Raw genomic sequence first — 23,283 nt, 5'->3', positions numbered from 1 at the left:
CTAGATTGTTTGTGACATAATCAGAGCCTCGGGTGCTTCACAAGCGGCGGGGGGGTAATTTTATGAGTTCACGCTGCCAGCGAGAGCTTTCTCCATCAGCAACACACACTTCAGGCACACTCTGCACACGACTTATCACAGAATCGTAGAATGATACATAAGAACATAAGAACATAAGAAATTGGAGCAGGAGTAGGCCAATCGGCCCCTCGAGCCTGCTCCGCCATTCAATAAGATCATGGCTGATCTGATCCCAACCACAAATCTAAAGAACACAAGAAGTCGGAGCAGGACCCGGCCACATAGCCCCTGGGCCCTCTCCGCCACCCACAGGGCATTGACCGATCCGAACTCAGCTTCATGTCCAATTTCCTGCCCGCTCCCCATAACCCCTAATTCCCTTTACTTCTAGGAAACTGTCTATTTCTGTTTTAAATTTATCTAATGATGTAGCTTCCACAGCTTCCTGGGGCAGCAAATTCCACAGACCGACCACCCTCTGAGTGAAGAAGTTTCTCCTCATCTCAGTTTTGAAAGAGCAGCCCCTTATTCTAAGATTATGCCCCCTAGTTCTAGTTTCACCCATCTTTGGGAACATCCTTACTGCATCCACCCGATCAAGACCCTTCACAATCTTATATGTTTCAATAAGATCGCCTCTCATTCTTCTGAACTCCAATGAGTAGAGTCCCAATCTACTCAACCTCTCCTCATATGTCCGCCCCCTCATCCCTGGGATTAACCGAGTGAACCTTCTTTGTACTGCCTCGAGAGCAAGTATGTCTTTTCTTAAGTATGGAGACCAAAACTGTATGCAGTATTCCAGGTGCGGTCTCACCAATACCTTATATAACTGCAGCAATACCTCCTTGTTTTTATATTCTATCCCCCTAGCAATAAAAGCCAACATTCCGTTGGCTTTCTTGATCACCTGCTGCACCTGCATACCAACTTTTTGATTTTCTTGCACTAGGACCCCCAGATCCCTTTGTACTGCAGTACTTTCCAGTCTCTCGCCATTAAGAAAATAACTTGCTCTCTGATTTTTCCTGCCAAAGTGCATAACCTCACATTTTCCAATATTATATTGCATCTGCCAAATCTCCGCCCACTCACCCAGCCTGCAGGTTTTTTATGTCCTCCTCACTCTCTACTTTCCCTCCCATCTTTGTATCATCTGCAAATTTTGATATGTTGCACTCGGTCCCCTCCTCCAAATCGTTAATATAGATTGTAAAGAGTTGGGGACCCAGCACCGACCCCTGTGGAACACCACTGGTTACTGGTTGCCAGTCCGAAAATGAACCATTTATCCCAACTCTCTGCTTCCTGTTCGATAACCAATCCTCCACCCATGCCAGAATATTACCCCCAATCCCGTGATTTTTTATCTTAAGTAATAATCTTTTATGTGGCACCTTGTCGAATGCCTTCTGGAAGTCTAAATACACTATGTCCACTGGTTCCCCTTTATCCACCCTATACGTTATATCCTCGAAGAACTCAAGCAAATTTGTCAGACATGACTTCCCCTTCATAAAGCCATGCTGACTTTGTCCTATTAAATTATGCTTATCTAAATGTTCCGTTACTGTCTCCTTAATAATAGACTCCAAAATTTTACCCACCACAGATGTTAAGCTAACTGGCCTATAATTTCCAGCCTTCTGCCTACTACCCTTTTTAAATAACGGTGTTACATTAGCAGTTTTCCAATCTGCCGGGACCTCTCCTGAGTCCAGGGAATTTTGGAAAACTATCACCAAAGCATCCACAATCCCTACTGCCACTTCCCTCAAGACCCTAGGATGGAAGCCATCAGGTCCAGGGGATTTATCCGCCTTGAGTCCCATTATTTTACTGAGTACCATCTCCTGAGTGATTTTAATCGTATTTAGCTCCTCCCCCCCGAGAGTCCCCTGTTTGTCCAGTGTTGGGATATTCTTAGTGTCCTCTACTGTAAAGACTGAAACAAAATATTTGTTCAGTATTTTTGCCATCTCCATGTTTCCCACCATTAATTTCCCGGTCTCATCCTCTAAGGGACCTATGTTTGCCTTAGCCACCCTTTTTCTTTTTATATAACTATAGAAACTCTTGCTATCTGTTTTTATATTTTTTGCTAATTTCTTTTCATAATCTAACTTCCCTTTCTTAATCAATCCTTTAGTTACTTTTTGCTGTCTTTTGAAGAATTCCCAATCTTCTATCCTCCCACTAAGTTTGGCTACCTAATATGTCCTTGTTTTTAGTCGGATACTATCCTTGATTTCTTTACTTAGCCACGGATGGCTGTCATTTCTTTTACACCCTTTTTTCCTCAGTGGAATATATTTATTTTGAAAGTTGTAAAATAACTCCCTAAATGAACACCACTGCTCATGTACCGTCTTACCCTTTAATCTATTTTCCCAGTCCACTTTAATCAATTCCGCTCTCATACCATCATAGTCTCCTTTATTCAAGCTCAGTACGCTTGTTTGAGAATCAACCTTCTCACCCTCTAATTGGATATGGAATTCAACCATGTTGTGGTCGCTCGTTCCAAGGGGATCCTTAACTAGGACATTATTAATTAATCCTGACTCATTACACAGGACCAGGTCCAAGGTTGCCTGCCACCTTGTAGGATCAGTTACATACTGCTCAAGAAATCCATCCCTGATGCACTCAATGAACTCGTCCTCAAGGCTGCTCTGCCCAATTTGATTTGTCCAGTTAATATGATAATTAAAATCCCCCATAATTATGGCTGTTCCCTTATTACATGCCCCGACTATCTCCTGATTAATACTTCTTCCAGCAGAGTTGCAACTATTAGGAGGCCTATATACTACGCCCACTAATGTTTTTTTCCCCTTATTATTCCTTATCTCCACCCAAACTGTTTCATTATCTTGATGCTTTGTCCCAATATCATTTCTCTGTATTACAGTGATTCCTTCCTTTATTAACATAGCCACCCCACCTCCCCTTCCTTCCTGCCTGTCCTTCCTGATTGTTAAATACCCTGGCATATTTAATTCCCAGTGGTTGTCACCCTGCAGCCATGTTTCTGTAATGGCCACAAGATCATACCCATACGTAGTTATTTGTGCCGTTAACTCGTCCATTTTATTACGAATGCTACGTGCGTTCAGATAAAGAACTTTCAAATCTGTTTTGTGACGCTTAGTTCCTTCTTTTTCCTTTTTTAACACTTTACCTATTACTCCATACCTTCTGTCCCTTCCTGTTACGCTTTCCTCTCTCTCCCTGCTCAGGTTCCCAACCCCCTGCCACTTTAGTTTAAACCCTCCCCAACAGCACTAGCAAACACTCCTCCTAGGACAGCAGTCCCGGCCCTGCCCAGGTGCAGACCATCCGGTTTGTACTGGTCCCACCTCCCCCAGAACCGTTTCCAGTGTCCCAGGAATTTGAATCCCTCCCCCTTGCACCATTCCTCTAGCCACGTATTCATTTGAAATATCCTCCTATTTCTACTCTGACTAGCACGTGGCACTGGCAGCAATCCTGAGATTACTACCTTTGAGGTCCTATTTTTTAATTTACCTCCTAACTCCCTATATTCTGCTTTTAGGACCTCATCCCCTTTTTTACCTATATCGTTGGTGCCTATGTGCACCACGACAGCTGGCTGTTCGCCCTCCCCCTCCAAAATGTTCTGTAGCCGCTCCGAGACATCCTTGATCCTTGCACCAGGGAGGCAACACACCATCCTGGAGTCTCGGTTGCGGCCGCAGAAACGCCTGTCTATTCCCCTTACAATTGAGTCCCCTATCACTATAGCTCTGCCACTCTTTTTCCTCCCAGCCTGTGCAGCAGAGCTACCCGTGGTGCCAGGAAGTTGGCTGCTGCTGCCTTCCCCTGATAAGTCATCCCCCCCAACAGCATCCAAAGTGGCATATCTGTTTGAGAGGGGGATGGCCACAGGGGACCCCTGCACTACCTGCCTGCATCTCTTACTCTTCCTGGTGGTCACCCATTCACTTCCTGCCTGTATACCCTTTACCTGCGGTGTGACCAACTCGCTAAACGTGCTATCCACGAGTTTCTCTGCATCGCGAATGCTCCACAGTGAGTCCACCCGCAGCTCCAGCTCCGAGATACGATCGGTCAGTAGCTGCAGGTGGACACACTTCCCGCACACATGGTCGGCAGGGACACTGGTAGTGTCCATGACTTCCCACATCTTGCAGGAGGAGCATATCACGGGTGCGAGGTCTGCTGCCATGACTTGCCTTAGCTTAGTTACCCCTTTTAAATTACGTTGAAATTAGAAAATGATAACTATACTAGGGACCTAGGTTCACTAAAAAAAAACACTATCTGCTATAAAACCTGCAGATCTTCCCTTTCTTATTACTTTACTTACAGTAAAATGGTAGAAATACTCACCTGAACCTACTCACCAATCAGCTGCCTCCCCTGTGCCGCGTCACTTTCTGACTGGTGACGTCACCCTGAACTCTGCCGCTGGTCTCAGAGTCTCGCTCTCAGAGTAAGCTCTGGTCTCGCTCTCCCGCCGCTCACCGACTGAACTCTCGCTCTCTCCGCGCTGTTTATATCCCCGCTCTGGTCTCGCTCTCTCCCGCCGCTCACCGACTGGACTCTCGCTCTCTCCGCGCTGTTTATATCTCCGCTCTGGTCTCGCTCTCTCCCGCCGCTCACCGACTGGACTCTCGCTCTCTCCGCGCTGTTTATATCTCCGCTCTGGTCTCGCTCTCTCCCGCCGCTCACCGACTGGACTCTCGCTCTCTCCGCGCTGTTTATATCTCCGCTCTGGTCTCGCTCTCTCCCGCCGCTCACCGACTGAACTCTCGCTCTCTCCGCGCTGTTTTTATCCCCGCTCTGGTCTCGCTCTTTACCGCCGCTCACCGACTGGACTCTCGCTCTCTCCGCGCTGTTTTTATCCCCGCTCTGGTCTCGCTCTTTACCGCCGCTCACCGCTCTCAGGTCCACTACCGCTCTGCAGGAAAAGCAAGGCAAAGCAGCACCTCCTTCCCCCACTTTACCAAACTCCCACACGTACCGAACTCTCAGCACACTGTGTTGTCCTCACAACCGTGCTGTCCGCACTGACAGGCCCCTGTATTTCTACAGTTGAGACTCAGATGAGTCAGGCCTGCCCCACCTTCAGGGACCAATTGAATCTAGCTAACCAATTAACTTGCTACAGCAGCTCTCTGCTGAAGCCAGACAGAAACTTAGAAATTTAAACTTTTAAATTGACCTTAAACAGTTGAAGCAATATGCACTAGATTTAAAGAGATTAACCCTTAAAGAGATTAACCCTTCAACTCCCACACGTACCGAACTCTCAGCACACTGTTGTCCTCACACCGAAGCATACAGCACAGAAGGAGACCATACGGCCCATCATGTCTGTGCCAGCTCTTTGGAAGAGCTATCCAATTAGTCCCACTCCCCTGCTCTTTCTCCATAGTCCTCCAAATTTCCCCCCTTCAGTTATTTGTCCAATTCCCTCTTGAATCTGCTTCCACCACCCTTTCAGGCAGTGCATTCCAGATCGTAACAACTCACTACATAAACATTTTTTTCCTCATCTCGCCTCTGGTTCTTTTGCTAATTACCTTAAATCTGTGTCCTCTGGTTGCTGACCCTCCTGCCACAGGAAACAGCTTCTCCTTCTTTACTCTGTCGAAACCATTCATGATTTTGAACACCTCTATTAAATCTGCCCTTGCCCTTCTCTGCTTTAAGGAAAACCGCCACAGGTTCTCCAGTTTCTCCAAATAACTGAAGTCCCTCATTCATGAACCTTGCCTGCCACCAACACCTAATGGAAAACTACTGGCGTGCCTGCAAATTTCTGATGTGCGCTACTGGCAGGTGAAGGATGCCCCTGTGAGAGGGCAGTCCGAGAATTGCCCCCACCCAAAAAAACCTCCGAGTGAGAATGTGAGGGGAAACAGAGCGAGAGAGTCAGACATATCCCTTTCATTCAATATCACATAATTGTTACAGTATATTTCAAGGTACTTGTCTATTTAGAGGTGTGTGGTTGCTGTGGCCTATAGTTTATGACCCACATGGCCGTCTGCTAAAGGGTGGGTTGCTGGCCTGGAGAAGTCTCAGTCTGACCTCCATTCAGCGCGGGAGTGGGTGTGAAGTGGAGGTGGGAGATTGATTTTCTACTCTATTGAGTCTCTGGGCTGACAATCTTCTGTTCGTACAACCCGTACATGAAATGACTGGTCTTAATGGAGTGCCAAACTTACACTGATTCCTGTCTTATACCTTTGGCAGGGTCCACCTGGAAAAGACGGCATTCCTGGTAAACCTGGGTTAAAGGTAATTTTAACTTTACTCTTTCAAATAATGTTGTTGCCTCAAGATAGATGCAATGATGGAGGAATGTATTCCTCATTTTATGGTGATGATGGAAGGAACATACAGTTCCATCGATTAATAATCTTGATTACTAGTGATATTTATGCAGCAGGTCCAGGACAAGGATCAGTGCTTGGGCCTCAGCTATTTACAATCTATATTAATGACTTAGGTGAAGGGACCGAGTGTAATGTATTCAAGTTTGCTGACGATACAAAGCTAGGTGGGAAAGTAAACTGTGAGGAGGACACAAAGAGATATAGACAGATTAAGTGAATGAGCAAGAAGGTGGCAGATGGAGTATAATGTGGGGAAATGTGAAGTTATCCACTTTGCTAGGAAGAATAGAAAAACAGAATATTTTTTAAATGGTGAGAAACTATTAAATGTTGGTGTTCAGAGAGACTTAAGTGTCCTCGTACAAGAAACACAAAAAGTTAGTATGCAGGTACAGCAAGCAATTAGGAAAGCAAATGGCATGTTGGCCTTTATTGCAAGGGAGTTGGAGTACAAGAGTAAGGAAGTCTTACTACAGTTGTACAGGGCTTTAGTGAGACCTCACCTGGAGTACTGTGTACAGTTTTGGTCTCCTTATCTAAGGAAGGATATACTTGCCTTGGAGGCGGTACAATGAAGGTTCACGAGATTAATTCCTGGGATGAGTGGGTTGTCCTATGAGGAGAGATTGAGTAGAATGGGCCTATACTCTCTGGCGTTTAGAAGAATGAGAGGTGATCTAATTGAAACATATAAGATTCTGAGGGGGCTTGACAGGGTAAATGCTGAGAGATTGTTTCCCCTGGCTAGAGAGTCTAGAACTAGGGGACATAGTCTCAGGATACGGGATCAGTCATTCAAGACTGAGCTGAGGAGGAATTTCTTCACGCAGAGGATTGTGAATCTTTGGAATTCTCTACCCCAGAGGGCTGTGGATGCTCAGTCATTGAATATATTCAAGGCTGAGATGGATAGATTTTTGGACTCTAGGGGAATCAAGGGATGTGGCGTTCGGGCAGGAAAGTGAATTTAAGGGCGAAGATCAGCCATGATCTTATTGAATGGCGGAGCAGGCTCAAGTTGCCATATGGCCTACTCCTGCATTTCTTATGTTCTTATGGAAGCGGTGAATTGCTTATTCAGCCCTGAATTCCAGGCTTATCCAGACTTGGTGATTCAGTAGAAATGACATGAAACCAAGCTTTATTGTGGTAATTTGAAATTGTGCCAATTATTGATGTGGTGTCAATCATGCAATGCGCTGTTAACGTTCTGGTATCCTGAATTTATCTCACATTTGTTGATGACTTCTTGCTCATTACTTCTTGTTAATCTGATGCTTCTGAATGATAGGACATAATTCATCATCTTTAATTACTACCTGGTGGGAGGGGGGGCGGGACTCAAGATTTCCTTTTTGGACTATGTGTAACTAAATCATAAACTAGTTTGCAACAAACACAGCTACAGATAGCACACAGAAACTCTTCCCCCACTATCACCGGGGCGACTGAGGAGCTGAGGTAAGGCGCAGGAGGAGAGTGCGCCAACTTTTAATGATGGCTATAGAGAGGCAAACATCATAGACCAAGGTTTTCCTAATCCCACCCCAACAAGGTCGGGGTGGGACTTCCGCATGCTGCTCCGACCCCACCGGGACCCTGATCCATTTTCCCAGGTCTGGCTCCCAACGGGATCCTCACCATCAAGATGAAGCCTGTCAATGCCAACAAGGGAAATCCTGGATGCAAAGCTTTTACTGTAGGCCTCAGCTGTGACCGAGGCCTTTAGCAGGCAAGGAATTAGACAAAATGGAGGGGAAGGAGGCCACTACCAGGCCCTCTCGCTCCATCAAGGGACTTTGGGGCATTCCCAACGTTATTACCATCACCTGGTGGTCCCAGGAAATGGCGGTAAGAGGGGCAGACAAGAGGGAAATGGGGTTGGACCCTGGGCCCTGACTCCTCCACATTATTTACATCTGGCCGGTGTGGAAGGGGCAGCCAGCCACGGTCCCAGCAGGGAGGGAGATCAAGGTTGGAGCAGGGAGGCGACAGGAGGCCATGCTGCCTAATTTTCCCTACTGAAAGAGCTACAAAAAGAGTTTATGAAAAGAAACTTGCAAGGGATATCAAAACCAATACGAAGAACTTTTATAGTTATATTAGGAAAAAGATTGTGGTCAGGAGCACTGTTGGCTCCTTTAAAACTGTAAGTGGGGATATTGTCATTGACAATGGGGAAATGGCGGACATGTTGAATAATTACTTCGCGTCAGTATTTACAGTAGAAAGAGAGGATAGCATGCCGGAAATTCCAAGAAAACTAATATTGAATCTGGGACAGGACTCAATAAAATTAACATAAGTAAAACAACAGTAATGAAGAAAATAATAGCACTAAAGAGTGACAAATCCCCAGGACCAGATGGTTTCCATCCCAGGATTTTAAAGGAAGTAGGTGAGCACATTGCGGATGCCCTAACTATAATCTTTCAAAGTTCTCTAGATTCAGGAACTGTCCCTCTAGATTGGAAAATTGCACATGTCACTCTGCTTTTTAAGAAAGGAGAGAGAGGGAAACCAGGGAATTATAGATCAGTTAGCCTAACATCTGTTGTGGGGAAAATGCTGGAGTCTACAATTAAGGATAGGGTGACTGAACACCTCAAAAATTTTCAGTTAATCAGAGAGAGCCAGCATGGATTTGTGAAAGGTAGGTCGTGCCTGCTAAACCTGATTGAATTTTTTGAAGAGGTGACTAAAGTAGTGGACAGGGGAATGTCAATGGATGTTATTTATATGGACTTCCAGAAGGCATTTGATAAAGTCCCACATAAGAGACTGTTAGCTAAGATAGAAGCCCATGGAATCGAGGGAAAAGTAAGAACTTGATTAGGAAGTTGGCTGAGCGAAAGGCGACAGAGAGTAGGGATAATGGGTAGGTACTCACATTGGCAGGATGTGACTAGTGGAGTCCTGCAGGGATCTGTCTCGGGGCCTCAATTATTCACAATATTTATTGACAACTTAGATAAAGGCATAGAAAGTCTCATATCTAAGTTTGCCAATGACTCAAAGATTGGTGTGGAGATGCCGGTGATGGACTGGGGTTGACAATTGTAAACAATTTTACAACACCAAGTTATAGTCCAACAATTTTATTTTAAAATTCACAAGCTTTCGGAGGCTTCCTCCTTCCTCAGGTGAATGTCAAGAAATCCTCGAACCTCTCGCATTTATAAATCACATCATGGCTACCATCGACACCACAAACTGCCGGCTCACAGTGGAAAGAATATCCAATCTCCACATCAAAGATTGGTGGCACTGTAAGCAGTGTAGATGAAAACATAAAATTACAAAGCGATATTGATAGATTAGGTGAATGGGCAAAACTGTAGCAAATGGAATTCAATGTAGGCAAATGTGAGGTCATCCACTTTGGACCAAAAAAGGATAGAACGGGGTACTTTCTAAATGGTAAAAAGTTAAAAACAGTGGATGTCCAAAGGGACTCAGGGGTTCAGGTACATAGATCATTGAAGTGACATGAACAGGTGCAGAAAATAATCAGTAAGGCTAATGGAATGCTGGCCTTTATATCTAGAGGACTAGAGTACAAAGGGGCAGAAGTTATGCTACAGCTATACAAAACTCTGATTAGACCGCACCTGGAGTACTGTAAGCAGTTCTGGGGACCGCACCTTCGGAAGGACATATTGGCCTTGGAGGGAGTGCAGCATAGGCCTACTCCTGTTCCTATGTTCCTATGTTTCCAACCGACTTGAAACGGGATAGCGGAGGGAAGCCCAGGCCGAGGTGTTCTTAGAAATGGTGCATGGCATAGGAGAGAGGAGTACCAAAGGTAGATGGAATATATTGATGAAAAATAAATAAGAACAGGATTGGGCTGAGTGACATTGAGGTTTTACATCAAGGTCCCAGCCCACGGCATATGATGAACTTTACCAGATCTTGGTCACCTGTGAGGTGGATTTCTTCAGGTGCTGAGGCCAGAGAGGCGTGAGATGAGCAAAGGCTGAGAGCATTGCATCATGAGGTGAGCTTCCTGACAGGTGAGCATAGGCCATTTAGCCCCTCGAGCCTGTTCTGCCATTCATTTAGATCATGGCTGATCTGTATCTTAATTCCATCCACCCACTTTGGTTCCGTAACCCTTAATACCCTTACCTAACAAAAACCTATCGATCTCAGTTTTGAAATTTTCAATTGACCCCCAGCCTCAACAGCTTTTTGGGGGAAGAGAGTTCCAGATTTCCACTACCCTTTGTGTGAAGAAATGCTTCCTGACATCACCCCTGAACGGCCTAGCTCTAATTTTAAGGTTTTGTCCTCATGTTCTGGTCTCCCTTACCTGGGGAAATAGTTTCTTTCTATCTACCCTATCAACTCCTTTAATTGTCTTAAACTCCTCAATTAGATCACCCCTTACTCTTCTATACTCAAGGAAATACAAGCATAGTCTAAGCAACCTGTCCTCATAATTTAACCCTTTTAGCTCCGGTATCATTAAGGTGAATCTGTGCTGCGCCCACTCCAAGGCGAATATATCCTTCCTGTGATGTGGTGCCCAGAACTGAATGGAGTACTCCAGATGGGGTCCCACCAGACCTCTGTACAGCTGTAACATAACTTCCACCCCTTTATATTCCAGCCCCCTGGGGGAAATCTCAGAGCCAATTGTGTGTAAATTACTTACTTACATTGGTTTGAAGATATATACAGGGATCTCTAACGACAATTCAAAAAGAAACACCTGGAACGCAATCCTTATTGTTATTCAGTTACAGTCGCATGATTGATAACTCACTTGAAATAACTTTGGGTAGTTTCAACCTAAGTCCTGGGGATGTGAGCTCACAACACTAAACTGTGCATCATAATAGTACAAAGTAGAACTAAATAGGCAACCTCCCTCAGAGAGGCTAGTGTGGAAATGGTGCAATAGGTGGAGTTGTTCTGAGGTTGGAGCCGAGTAGAGGGAGCTTTACCCTGCACTTGATCTGCCTGAGGTGGAAAAGAGTTCTAGTCCCCTAGATTGACATTGCTCACGTTGAAACATAAAGAACTGGGCAATGCTTTGGAACCCCGGTAAGCTGCACCACAGAGTGAAGAGGTCCAAGCTCTTGCTCTTGTCCCTACACATGCCAATTTCCTGATCTCAGCCACAGTTTATGGCCGGGAATTTTCTCGGAGCTGCTCCTGCTCCACCACCGTAACTTCGCCGTTGGCAACCCGGTGTAAATATGGCTAAATTCCAACGCACTTCCCCGTGAATAACGGTGGCCGAGCGGGAGCAGCTCCGAGGAAACTCCCGGCCTACGTGTGAGGTGCTGAGCAGAGGTCAGGTATATCCGCAGAGGGAGGAAGGGAAATCAGGGAGAAGGGTCGCCCCATATCGTTCTTGCCCAGGAGCCAGTTTCAGGAGGATGGCGGAGGTTCGAGAGCAGGTCAGATATTCATCCTGTTGTCCTTGGATAATCCCCAAGAAAGGGCAAATAAAATCAGAAATTCTGTAATAAAACCCCTACAAAACAGAGTCAAGTCCATACCAAGTAAAAAAAATGTGTAGCAGGAATTCTTTGCCAACTCTGTACTATAGAAGGATGATTCTTTTGAGCAAAGTGTGAAGTATGATATAACAACATGAAAAATATGTCAGACTTTACTTTAGCTTAGTGCCTCTGGGGATAGAATACATTGCTGAGCAAACGTTTGACAAGTACCTGCGTCTATCTAATTAGCTTTCCCACTCTGTTCTATCAATTTGTCCCTTGAACAGTAATTACACCAGGTACATCGCCTAAGTGGTTGTCAGACTGCTTGTATTATTCTGACCTCAGATTTATTTTTACTGAGCCACAGTGAAGCTATCTTAAATGGGCCTAGCTGTTATCCTGGCGGCTGCTCAGTCTAAAAATACAACAGGAACCCAGTGGGATTTGGCTCTTCCACTGTCCTTTTATGTTGGAATCAGCCCACACTCGTCACGAGAAGATAAACTTCGCTTTTCTTTGTCGGCCGGTTGTAATGGAACTGCGTTAAATCAGATGGGACAGTCTCAACTCACTTTCCTTGTGTTAACGAGATCTCAGCCCTAATTTGGTCTCTTGATTCCTGTGCATGCTTGCTGGAAGTAGATTGGGTTCAGGACCAATATTGGGCTATGACAAACTAGAAGAGAAGGTGGTGGAGACTGCAAACGAGGAGCACTGAGTGCATAGGAGACTCAACAGGCCAAGATATTTCTGATGAGACTCTGGCACAACAACAACAACTTGCATTTATATAACGTGTTTAATGTATTAAAACATCCCAAGACACTTCACAGGAGCAATTATCAAACAAAATTTGATACTGAGCCATAATAAGGAGCTATCAGGGCAGACGACCATAAACTTGGTCAAAGAGGTAGATTTCAAGGAGCATCTTAAAGGAGGAGAGAGAGACAGAGAGGTTTAGGGAGGGAATTCCAGAGCTTAGGGCCTAGGCAGCTGAAGGCATGGCCGCCAATGGTGGAGCGATGAAAATCGGCGATGCGTAAGAGGCCAGAATTGGAGGAGCGCAGCGATCTCGGAGGGTTGCAGGGCTGGAAGAGGTTACAGAGATTAGTGGTCAACATTCAAGATTAGATTGGTCAGGTGGATGAAGGAAAAGGGGATGCAGGGATATGGGAATAGGGTGGATAAATGTGATTAGGACTATTTGCTCGCATGGAGGGTAAACGCCAACACAGGCTGGTTGTGCCGAATGGCCTGTTTCTGTGTTGTAACTTCTCCATATTTCTTTGTATTCACAGCGCCCTTGTAACTAATTGAACGTGTTTACCATATCGACAATTTATAGCTGTAAACAGGAACCAGGGCAAGAATCCAATTTGGATAACTTGGCTCCACGTTTCCATCACAAATGTCTTATTGCAATAAGATTAATTTAAATGCTGTGGTTGGGTTTCAGAAAGCAGCATTGACTTTCCATTCCCACCAATATAAGCAGCGGCAAAAGTGAAAATAAAATCGCCAGCTCCTAAAAAAAACCTAGCTGCCTCGGTCCTCCTGCTCCTTACCAGTAATTTCCACTGGGATTCTCCCCATCGCCTGCCCTAATTTTGGTGGAAGATCGATGGAAACCCCAGTGAAACACTGGCAAAGTTACAGCAGGAAATGGGCAAACCCGCACGGAAATTCCAACCCCTGGTTTCCACAGGGACCAAGGTGTGGGTAAGTTACTTACTTCAATTGCATTGTGGAGTGCAGTGGGGGGATAGCGGGGGTGAGGGGGAGGGTGGGATAAGAGAGGGACGGTCAGACCAGCGATTAAAAAGCTTTAGGAACAATTTACTACCTGCAGGAATGAGACTCCACAGTTTCAATTGTTCCCTTTCTGGGCCGGAGAAGTTGAGTGGCATTGCAGGAACATAAACCTCTTCATTAAAAGGGTCCTTACGGCATTAAGTACCAACCCTAACTTTCTGGGGCAAGTTTCATGCGTTTTAACAGCACAAATGCAGCAATTTCTTGAAACTCGTGGGGAGGCTGAGGGCAAGTTGCCGTTTTCACGAGGCTAATGGCAGAGCGGCACAAATCGTCCAGCAGCTCGTGGCGATTCGCAACTCATGAGGTATCTCTTCCTCACCACAAGTTACTGGGCGATTTACACGCTGATAATGGCGAGCGCCATTAAACTTTGCCGTTAATTTTGCCAGCCAAATCTGGCCTGTAATTACATCACTACTGAACAAAGGGGCTGTCTGCATAAAAGAGAGATAATGGTGGTGCGATGAAAATCGGGGATGCGCAAGAGACCAGAACTGGAGGAGCGCAATCTGGTGTCACATGGATAAAGAAACGAGAGGTAGAATCTCAGTAGGAATTTTCCCAATCGTCCACCGAAACTTCGGCGGAATCGACAGAAAAACAGAGCAAGCAGCGATTTCTCTGGGATTGCTCCCGATCTCCCACCAAAGTTATACATTTAAGGGGAAGCTAGATAAATACATGAGGGAGAAACAAATAGTAGGGTATGCTGATAGAGTGAGAGGAAGAGGGGTAGGAGGAGGCTCGTGTGAAGCATGAACACCGGCATAGACCAGTTAGGCCGAATGGCCTGTTACTGTGCTGTCGACTTGACGTTGCTCTATGTTCACCCGGCAATGGGAAAATCCCTGCGGCGGGAATGTTTTTTTCTCTTTCTGAAAATTATCACGATTAACCAAACAATTCCACTCGGCAGCTATCGTGAAGTTTATACAGTGCTATACAGTGTGGTTTCTGTATTGGAAATGACCCACTCTGCACTGTCTGCACCACAAGTTTCTACAAACATCTGCAATGTTTTCATCTGTCACTGTTGATTCTTTCACTGTGGGAGTTTTCTTTTCCGGCAGGGTGATCCTGGAGTTCCAGGAAAAGATGGGCTTCCTGGAAGACCTGGTGAAAAGGTAGGATAATCTGAGGATTCAGATCGATAGAATACGCTGAGGTATTTGTTAATGACCCCCCGACTCCTTTGGTGCCTCTGCGCTGCATCTGAGCACTGACGGGCACCCTTTTAGTGGTGGGAGTCCCGACGGAAGCCCATGGTGCATAAATAATGACCCCCTGTTCCCCTGACCCAGGAAAATGGGTCAGGGTTGGGACGGAGTTGGAGGGTTGGCCGGAAATCCCGCCCCATTGCTGCTTCACCCCAAAGAAGAGAATCCAGCCCTTAGTTTCACAAGACCACCAGAGGAACAGAACGCGTAGACTCATTTGACGACCGATTGGACTAAAGTTCAGATATTTTTGAATTGATGAGAATCAGTTATCTGGAGAGACTAGAGAAGATGGGATTGTTCTCCTTAGAGCAGAGAAGGTTAAGGGGTGATTTAATCTAATTTGACCTCATTACAGCCTTGGTCCAAACATGGACAAAAGAGCTGAATTCCAGAGGTGAGGTGAGAGTGACTGCCCTTGACATCAAGGCAGCATTTGACCGAGTGTGGCACCAAGGAACCCTAGTAAAATTGAAGTCAATGGGAATCAGGGGGAAAACTCTCCAGTGGCTGGAGTCATACCTAGCACAAAGGAAGATGGTAGTGGCTGTTGGAGGCCAATCATCTCAGCCCCAGGACATTGCTGCAGGAGTTCCTCAGGGCAGTGTCCTAGGCCCAACCATCTTCAGCTGTTTCATCAATGACCTTCCCTCCATCATAAGGTCAGAAATGGGGATGTTCGCTGATGATTGCACAGTGTTCAATACCATTCGCAACCCCTCAGATAATGAAGCAGTCCATGCCCACATGCCGCACGACCTGGACAACATCCAGGCTTGGGCTGATAAGTAGCAAGTAACATTCATGCCAGACAAGTGCCAGGCAATGACCATCTCCAACAAGAGAGAGTCTAACTGCCTCCCCTTGACATTCAATGGCATTACCATCACCGAATCCCCCACCATCAACAAGCTGGGGGTCACCATTGTCCAGAAATTTAACTGGACCAGTGATATAAATACTGTGTCTACAAGAGCCGGTCAGGGGCTGGGTATTTTGTGGCGAGTGACTCACCTCCTGACTCCCCAAAGCCTTTCCACCATCTACAAGGCACAAGTCAGGAGTGTGATGGAATACTCTCCACTTGCCTGGATGAGTGCAGCTCCAACAACACTCAAGAAGCTCGACACCATCCAGGACAAAGCAGCCCACTTAATTGGCACCTGATCCACCACCCTAAACATTCACTCCCTTCACCACCAGCGCACCGTGGCTGCAGTGTGTACCATCCACAGGATGCACTGCAGCAACTCGCCAAGGCTTCTTCGACAGCACCTCCCAAACCCGCGACCTCTACCACTTAGAAGGTCAAGGGCAGCAGGCACATGGGAGCAACACCACCTGCACGTTCCCCTCCAAGTCACACACCATCCCAACTTGGAAATATATCATCGTTCCTTCATTGTCGTTGGGTCAAAATCCTGGAACCCCCCCTACCCAACAGCACTGTGGGACTATCTTCACCACACGGACTGCAGAGGTTCAAGAAGGCGGCTCACCACCACCTTCTCAAGGTCAATTAGGGATGGGCAATAAATGCTGGCCTTGAACGAATAAAAAAAAGATAGAGGTGTTCAAAATTTTGAAGGATTTTGATAGAGTAAATAGGGAGAAACTTTCCACTGGCAGGAGGGTCAGTAACCAGAGGACACAGATTTAAGGTACTTGGCAAAAGAATCAGAAGGGAGATGAGGAGAAACCTTTTTACACAGTGAGTTATTATAATCTGAAATGCACTGCCTGAAAGGGTGGTGGCAGAGATTCAATAGTAACTTTCAAAAAGGAATTGGATAAATACTTGAAGGGGAAAAGATAGCAGGGCTATGGGGAAAGAACAGGGGGAATGTCACTAATTGGATAGCTCTTTCAAAGAGCTGGCACATTCACAATGGGCTGAATGGCTTCCTTTTGTGCTGTATCATTCTATGGTTCTAATCAACCAAATTTGGGATCAATTTAAGTTTGGACAATACTTTGAAGCTCACCCTTTAAGAAGAGGTCAGTAAAATGGCTGCCGCTCCCAGGATACCTTAAAGTTCCATACATTGGCTCTTTTTCTCCGCAGTGCTTCGCAATTTAATTTATACCATCCGTGAACTTCAAATTAGGCCCCGACTCAGATCTCTATTGGCAGAATAAAATGTTCCACTGCATGAAACACCTGCATATTTATCGTTAGATACCCAAGCTAAATCCCTGTCTCCTTTTTTAGGGTGATCCAGGTGAAAAAGGAGAAGCTGGAGCTCAAGGAGAAATGGTAAGAAAAAATGTTTTCAAACTTCAAATAAATTGCTACTGTGACCCAGTAATTCAGGGCATAAGGCAACTGTCTCACATACATATTGTTGGACCTTCAGTTCTGGGAAAGACTGTCTTGCAAAGTAAAAAAAAGCCATACATTTGGCTTATCCACACTACTCCTTCCACAGGCTATGTATAATCTGCTCAGTTATGGACTCTACTCCACCCATTTAATCTACTGAGGAAATGTTCTGCAAACTTGCTCCCTTAGAAGTGTCAGCCATGGCTCAGTTGGTAGCCATCTTGCATCTGAGTTCGAAAGTTGTGAGTTAACGTCCCACTCCAGACACTTGAGCACAAAATCTAGGCTGACACTTTTTGGGGAGAAAGCGGGCATTTGGGGAGAGAGGGAATATGGTATTGAGAGAGAGGATCAGCCATGGTCAGATTGAATGGCGGATCAGGCTCGAAGGGCCGAATGGCCTACTCCTGCTCCTATTTTCTATGTTTCTATGACACTTCAGTGCAGTACTGAGGGAGTGCTTCGGTTTAACCAAGGCCCCATCTGCCCTCTCAGGACGTAAAAGATCCCATGGAACTATTTCGAAGAAGGACAGGGGAGTTCTCCCGGGTGGACTGGCCAATATTTATCCCTCAACCATCACTAAAACAGATTATCTGGTCATTATCACATTGCTGTGTGTGGGACCTTGCTGTGCACAAATTGGATGCCATGTAACCTACATTACAACAATGACTACACTTCACAATTACTTCATTCAATGTAAAGCGCTTTGGGGCGTTCTGAGGTTGTGAAAGGTGCTATATAAATGCAAGTCTTTCTTTCTTTAATTGCACACACTACAAGATGTTCTCAGTTGGAATGCTGGAGGGAGTGCTGAGCTGTGTTGCAGTGCTCCAACACCACAGTCAAAGTGAAAAACTGATACTATTTGTTGTTTTCCTATTGCATTGCCTGTTGGATGATTGCAGAGTTTTCTTAATGGTGCATGTGAGGGGGGGGGCACTGAGTGTGGTTTGAATAGTATCACCCTCATAGCTGAAGAGGCTGCAGAATATGGAGTTTGTAACATTGTAGAGCAGGAGAAATTAGTCAGGAATTGGCACTCCTTTTAAAGTCTTTGTGTTTGGATTTCCCTTCTCCCGGGTTATTGAACATTTGCGACATCCTTGATCCGGGAGTGCTGAATAGCCAGCAGTAGGTTTCACTGCTGGCCCATGACAAGGGGAGCACTCTCAGTAGAGCAATAGGTACTGAGTGCTGTGCTTACACAATGGGTGTTCGCGCAGTACGTGTAAAGCACGTGTTGGGATCCAAAACCATGACCGTTACTGCTGGTCCGAATTATGAGTGTTGGTCATAAAACTGCAGTTTTATTTGATTACATCTAGGAGTCGGGGAGAAATCCCAAAACACGATTTCTTGTTGGAAGTTTATCTGTGGCTAGTTGCCTCCCTTTGGAGATTCAGTAGGTTCGGTAGACGCACAACACTAACAACAACAACTTGCATTTATATAGCGCCTTTAACGTAATAAAACATCCCGAGGTGCTTCACAGGAGCATAATCAGACAAAATTTGACACTGAGCCACATAAGGAGATGGTAGGACAGGTGACCAAAAGCTTGATCAAAAAGGTAGGTTTTAAGGAGCGCCTTAAAGGAGGAGAGAGAGGTAGAGAGGTGAAGGGGTTTGGGGAGGGAATTCCAGAGCTTAGGGCCTAGGCAGCCGAAGGCACGGCCGCCAATGGTGGACCGATGGATTCGCAAGAGACCAGAATTGAAGGAGCGCCGAGATCTGGGAGGGTTGTAGGGCTGGAGGAGGTTACAGATGTAGGGAGGGGCGAGGCCACGGAGGGATTTAAAAACAAGGATGAGAATCCCTGATCTCTGGAGGGAACAGGCTCCGTGGGCTGAATGGCTTTTCCTCATTCCAGTTTATTTTTGTGTGTGTGTGTTTTTAACTGCATAATGTTAACTGCGCTAATCATAGTAGCTGGGCCTTCGTTCCTGTGTTAATATAGCACATATAAACAGACAGCAGTTTGAAGGGCCCAGCGCAGCAACTCCTAATTCATATTCCCTGCCATAGAGCCTTTTTATCATACTTGATCTGTTCAGTAATAGTCTGCATTTGTAGGATTTGCTTCAATACGTATTTTGATGGGTGCCATTTCCTGAGTCAGGTATGCCAATAAACCTCACCTCTGGAGCAGTGGTTTGCTGCCACCTCCTGGAAGTTATGCATCAGTCACCCTGGCTGAAGTGCCACTCTCCTCCAAAGCTGCAGAAAGGGGCTTGTTCGGCAGATTAGGCAATCTGACGGACTTTGGCTTTCCATTTTCCGTGTGTTTGGTAAAGTATTAAAGGGTACATTTTCTGGACACCCTAAACAAAGGGGCACCCTCTTCAAGCAAAAGAGTTTGGTGAGCTGATTCTTTCTTTGAGGAAAGTGAAAAGGCAGTAAATTTGTACATCATACTGTCACACAACAAGAGATGCAGCAATGGGGTAAATGTGCTGATCCTAGCAACCCTGGTAAAGTGCTCTACACGCCAGGAACTTATCGAGAATTCGGCCGATTCCTGGGGCGCACAATTTTAATGGTTTTAGCATATCGTGGGCCGGCAAACCGTAGGACGAAGATTTAACCCAGTGTTTTTCATGTGGTTTATGTCATCACGTCACCTGTGATCCCCCAACTTTCTGAGTGTAATAGAATAGTCCCAGCAATATTTTAAGTGCCACATCAGTCTCCATTCCAGGAGTGCAGCCAACTGTCCCCTTCTTGAAGTAGCCTTGTTTGCAAGTAAATAACGGGTCATTTCAGCATTTTTAATAGTGATATCAGCAAGTGAGGTAAACAAGCCTCTCTCTCTCTCTCTCTCTTTCTCTCTCTACCTCCCTGTCTTTTGCTCTCTCCCCTCTCTCCCTCTTTCTGCCTCTCCCCCTCTCTTTCCTGCACTCTCCATCTCCCCTTTTATTTCCTCTTTCCATTACATCTCTCTCCCTCTATCTCTTTCTCCCTCTTTCTGTCTCTCCCTCCCTATCCTTTTCTCTGCCCCACACACAATAATACTATTTTGCAAAACAGTTCTTTTGTTTGTCTGTCTCTCTCCCTCTCTAGTACAAATAACCATGGCTCTGCTTGTTCAACTTCTCAAAGACGCTAGTTAATCATATTTTAAAGTTTTCCCCATAATTTTTATCATTATTAGTTTCTTTTCACTTTTCTCTTCACCGCGAATATAAAGCTGTGAATATAGTGAGTGGCAATTGATCAGATAGGCAGTCTGATAAAACTGCTGCAATTTCCATTTTAATAGTCCTAGATGAAATGAACTGAATCCATCTCCATTCAGCACCCAGTTAATGTGAGTTCCATTCACTGCACACAGAACTGCCCAAGTTTGTGACCTGTCAGCGCTGCACTGGCCATCTCCTGCAGAGAGCAAATGGACAGACTGCGAGCACCAGAAATGCCCAACTGGTCAGTCATGTGTATTACACTGCGGCTTGAGCTGTCGCATCATAATCATAGAATCACAGAAACATGCAGCACAGAAGGAGGCCATTCAGCCCACCGTGCCTGTGCCGGCTCTTTGAAGGAGCTATCGAATTAGTCCCACTCCTCTGCTCTTTCCCCATAGCTCTGCAAATGTTTCCTTTTTAAGTATTTATCCAATTCCTTTTTGAAAATTACTACTGAATCTGCTTCCACCACTGTTTCAGGCAGTGCATCCAAGATTATAATAACTTGCTACGTAAAAAAAATTCTCCTCATCTCCCCCCTGATTCTTCTGCCAATTACCTTAAACCTGTGACCTCCAGATACCGACCCTCCTGCCACTGGAAGCAGTTTCTCCTTATCTACTGTATCAAAACCTTTCAAAATTTTGAACACCTCTAATAAATCTCCCCTTAACCTTCTCTGCTCTAAGGAGAGAAACCCCAGCTTCCCTAGTCTCTCCACATAACTGAAGTCTCTCATCCCTGTTACCATTCTAATAAATCTCCTCTGCACCCTCACCAAGACCTTGACGTCCTTCCTAAAGTGTGGTGCCCAGAATTGGACACAATACTCCAGCTGAGGCCTAACCAGTGATTTATAAAGGTTTAGCATAACTTCCTTGCTTTTGTACTCTATACTCTATTTATAAAGCCAAGGATCCGGTATGCATTTTTATCAGCCTAATCTACTTGTCCTGCCACCTTCAAAGATTTCTGTATGTGAACCCCCAGGTCTCTCTGTTCCTACACCCTCTTTAAAATTGTACCATTTAGTTTATATTGCCTCTGCTCATTCTTCCTTCCAAAATGCATCACTTCACACTTCTTTGCATTAAATTTCATCTGCCATGTTTCTGCCCATTTCACCAGTCTTGCTATGTCCTCCTGAAGTCTGCTACCGACCTTTCTCTCCACTCGGGGAGAGAGACCTGCATTTGCCTGACCTTAAAGGGTGTGGGCTCTGTTATAAAGTGGGAATCAGCATTCCGTCACCCTGTGCTGCTGTTATTAGCTCAATTGCTAAATTTAAATCTGAGATAGATAGCTTTTTGGCAACCAAAGGTATTAAGGGATATGGGCCAAAGGCAGGTATATGGAGTTAGATCACAGATCAGCCATGATCTTATCAAATGGCGGAGCAGGCATGAGGGGCTGAATGGCCTACTCTGTTCCGATGTTCCTATTATTCACCTCAATGAGGTCCATTATGAAAACTGTGATGCGCCAGAAACCAAATATGGGTGAGGTATTTAAACAGGAAAGGTTAGTGACCAGTGTCCTTTTGACAAAATATAATGGAAGCCATGTCTTACAGGGCTACAGAGGAGATCCTGGGTACTCTGGGCAGAACGGGGCGAAAGGAAGGAAAGGAGAATCTGTAAGTGTTTTTGATTGATCAATGGTCTTCAACTGATTTTCAACATTAATCTGTACTTGAGAAAGTACTTATACTGTTTCTCGTTCACTCCTGTATTTTTTTTGTAGGGTGTGTCTGGACAAGCAGGCCCCAGTGGTGATAAAGGAGATAAAGGGACAAAGGTAAGGACTTTATCTTGGAAATTCTTATGAAACCCGGGAAGCACGGACACTTGTTTAGGAGGCCCAAGGGCAATCACCTAACTAATGTTCCAGGTTGTTGATGCTCCATTCGGGTGGTCCGGGCGAGCCATTAAGTGCAGTGACAGAGCGCTCCAGTGGATGACAGCAGGAGAGGACCTATACAGGTTCTACAGCCATACAGGCAGCGGAGAGAGGAAGAAATATGGGAAAGGGAGGAGAAATAAAGAGAAAACAGGATGAAGATGCCGACAGTTTATCTCATCGGATGATTGCGCCATCAAACCTCTAGCTTCTCAAGCAATAGAGCTCCTCTATTAGACACCAGAAAATCACATTAAAGGGTGACCTGGTTGTGCCTATGACATAAAGTGATTGGCTGAAAAATGATATTTGGGACCAGTTTTAAAGTTACAGCAATAAAACCACTCCTGACATCTGAGTATCTTTATTACTGTAAGGTTGGGGTTTGTTTCAGTGCCATAGTGCGTGACTTGAAAACTTTTGAAAAATGACCAGCCGAGTGAGCCTGGCAGTCTAAGAGTTAATATCTGTAAATAAAGCCTTCCAGATGATAAATCTCTGCAAAATTCCTCTTTGACTCTCAAACTTAAACAAAATTCCAAGGAGGTCAAGCGAACATATTAACCAACATTATTCAACCCTGACGGGTTGTTGGAGTGGATGGTATCTCCCACAGAGCATTTGATCTTCTGCGTCTGTGCTTCTTTTAACTTTTAATCAGATTCTCAACCAGATAGTTCCTTTCTAAAACTGTCGATTGATGGAGCATTAATTGGTTTTGATGGAGGTGTGTAAATCGAATTTCACAAAGGTTAATTTTGTTGCAACTTTTCTCTCTTGTCCCTCACCTCCCTCGGGTGTGAGGAGGGTCTATAATGGTGCGAGTTATACCTTGTTCTTGTTGGAAGGGGCAAACTCAATGGGTTGAATGGCCTTCTCTTGTTTCATGCTTGATTACATCATAGACATGCCTTTCAGCATATATCTGAGTCACCGGACTGAAGCAGCTGCAGAGTTGATACAA

The 23,283-nt window shown here is 45.3% G+C and overlaps 1 protein-coding gene across 1 annotated transcript in view; it reads left to right on the top strand.

The window, feature by feature from the left end:
• Positions 1–23,283, top strand: part of LOC137321559 (collagen alpha-1(XIX) chain-like) — a 151,567-nt gene that overhangs the window by 5,916 nt on the left and 122,368 nt on the right. Inside the window, exons 3-7 of the mRNA XM_067983956.1 lie at positions 6,271–6,315; positions 14,761–14,814; positions 17,120–17,164; positions 21,994–22,056; positions 22,164–22,217. Coding sequence (XP_067840057.1) covers positions 6,271–6,315; positions 14,761–14,814; positions 17,120–17,164; positions 21,994–22,056; positions 22,164–22,217 — 261 coding nt within the window. The remainder of the gene's footprint in view (positions 1–6,270; positions 6,316–14,760; positions 14,815–17,119; positions 17,165–21,993; positions 22,057–22,163; positions 22,218–23,283) is intronic.

Source organism: Heptranchias perlo, chromosome 5 (assembly GCF_035084215.1).
Source record: "Heptranchias perlo isolate sHepPer1 chromosome 5, sHepPer1.hap1, whole genome shotgun sequence".
Classification (NCBI taxonomy): Eukaryota; Metazoa; Chordata; class Chondrichthyes; order Hexanchiformes; family Hexanchidae; genus Heptranchias; species Heptranchias perlo.
The sequence above is the reverse complement of the archived record's forward strand: the minus strand, read 5'-3'. Positions and strand labels throughout refer to the sequence as shown.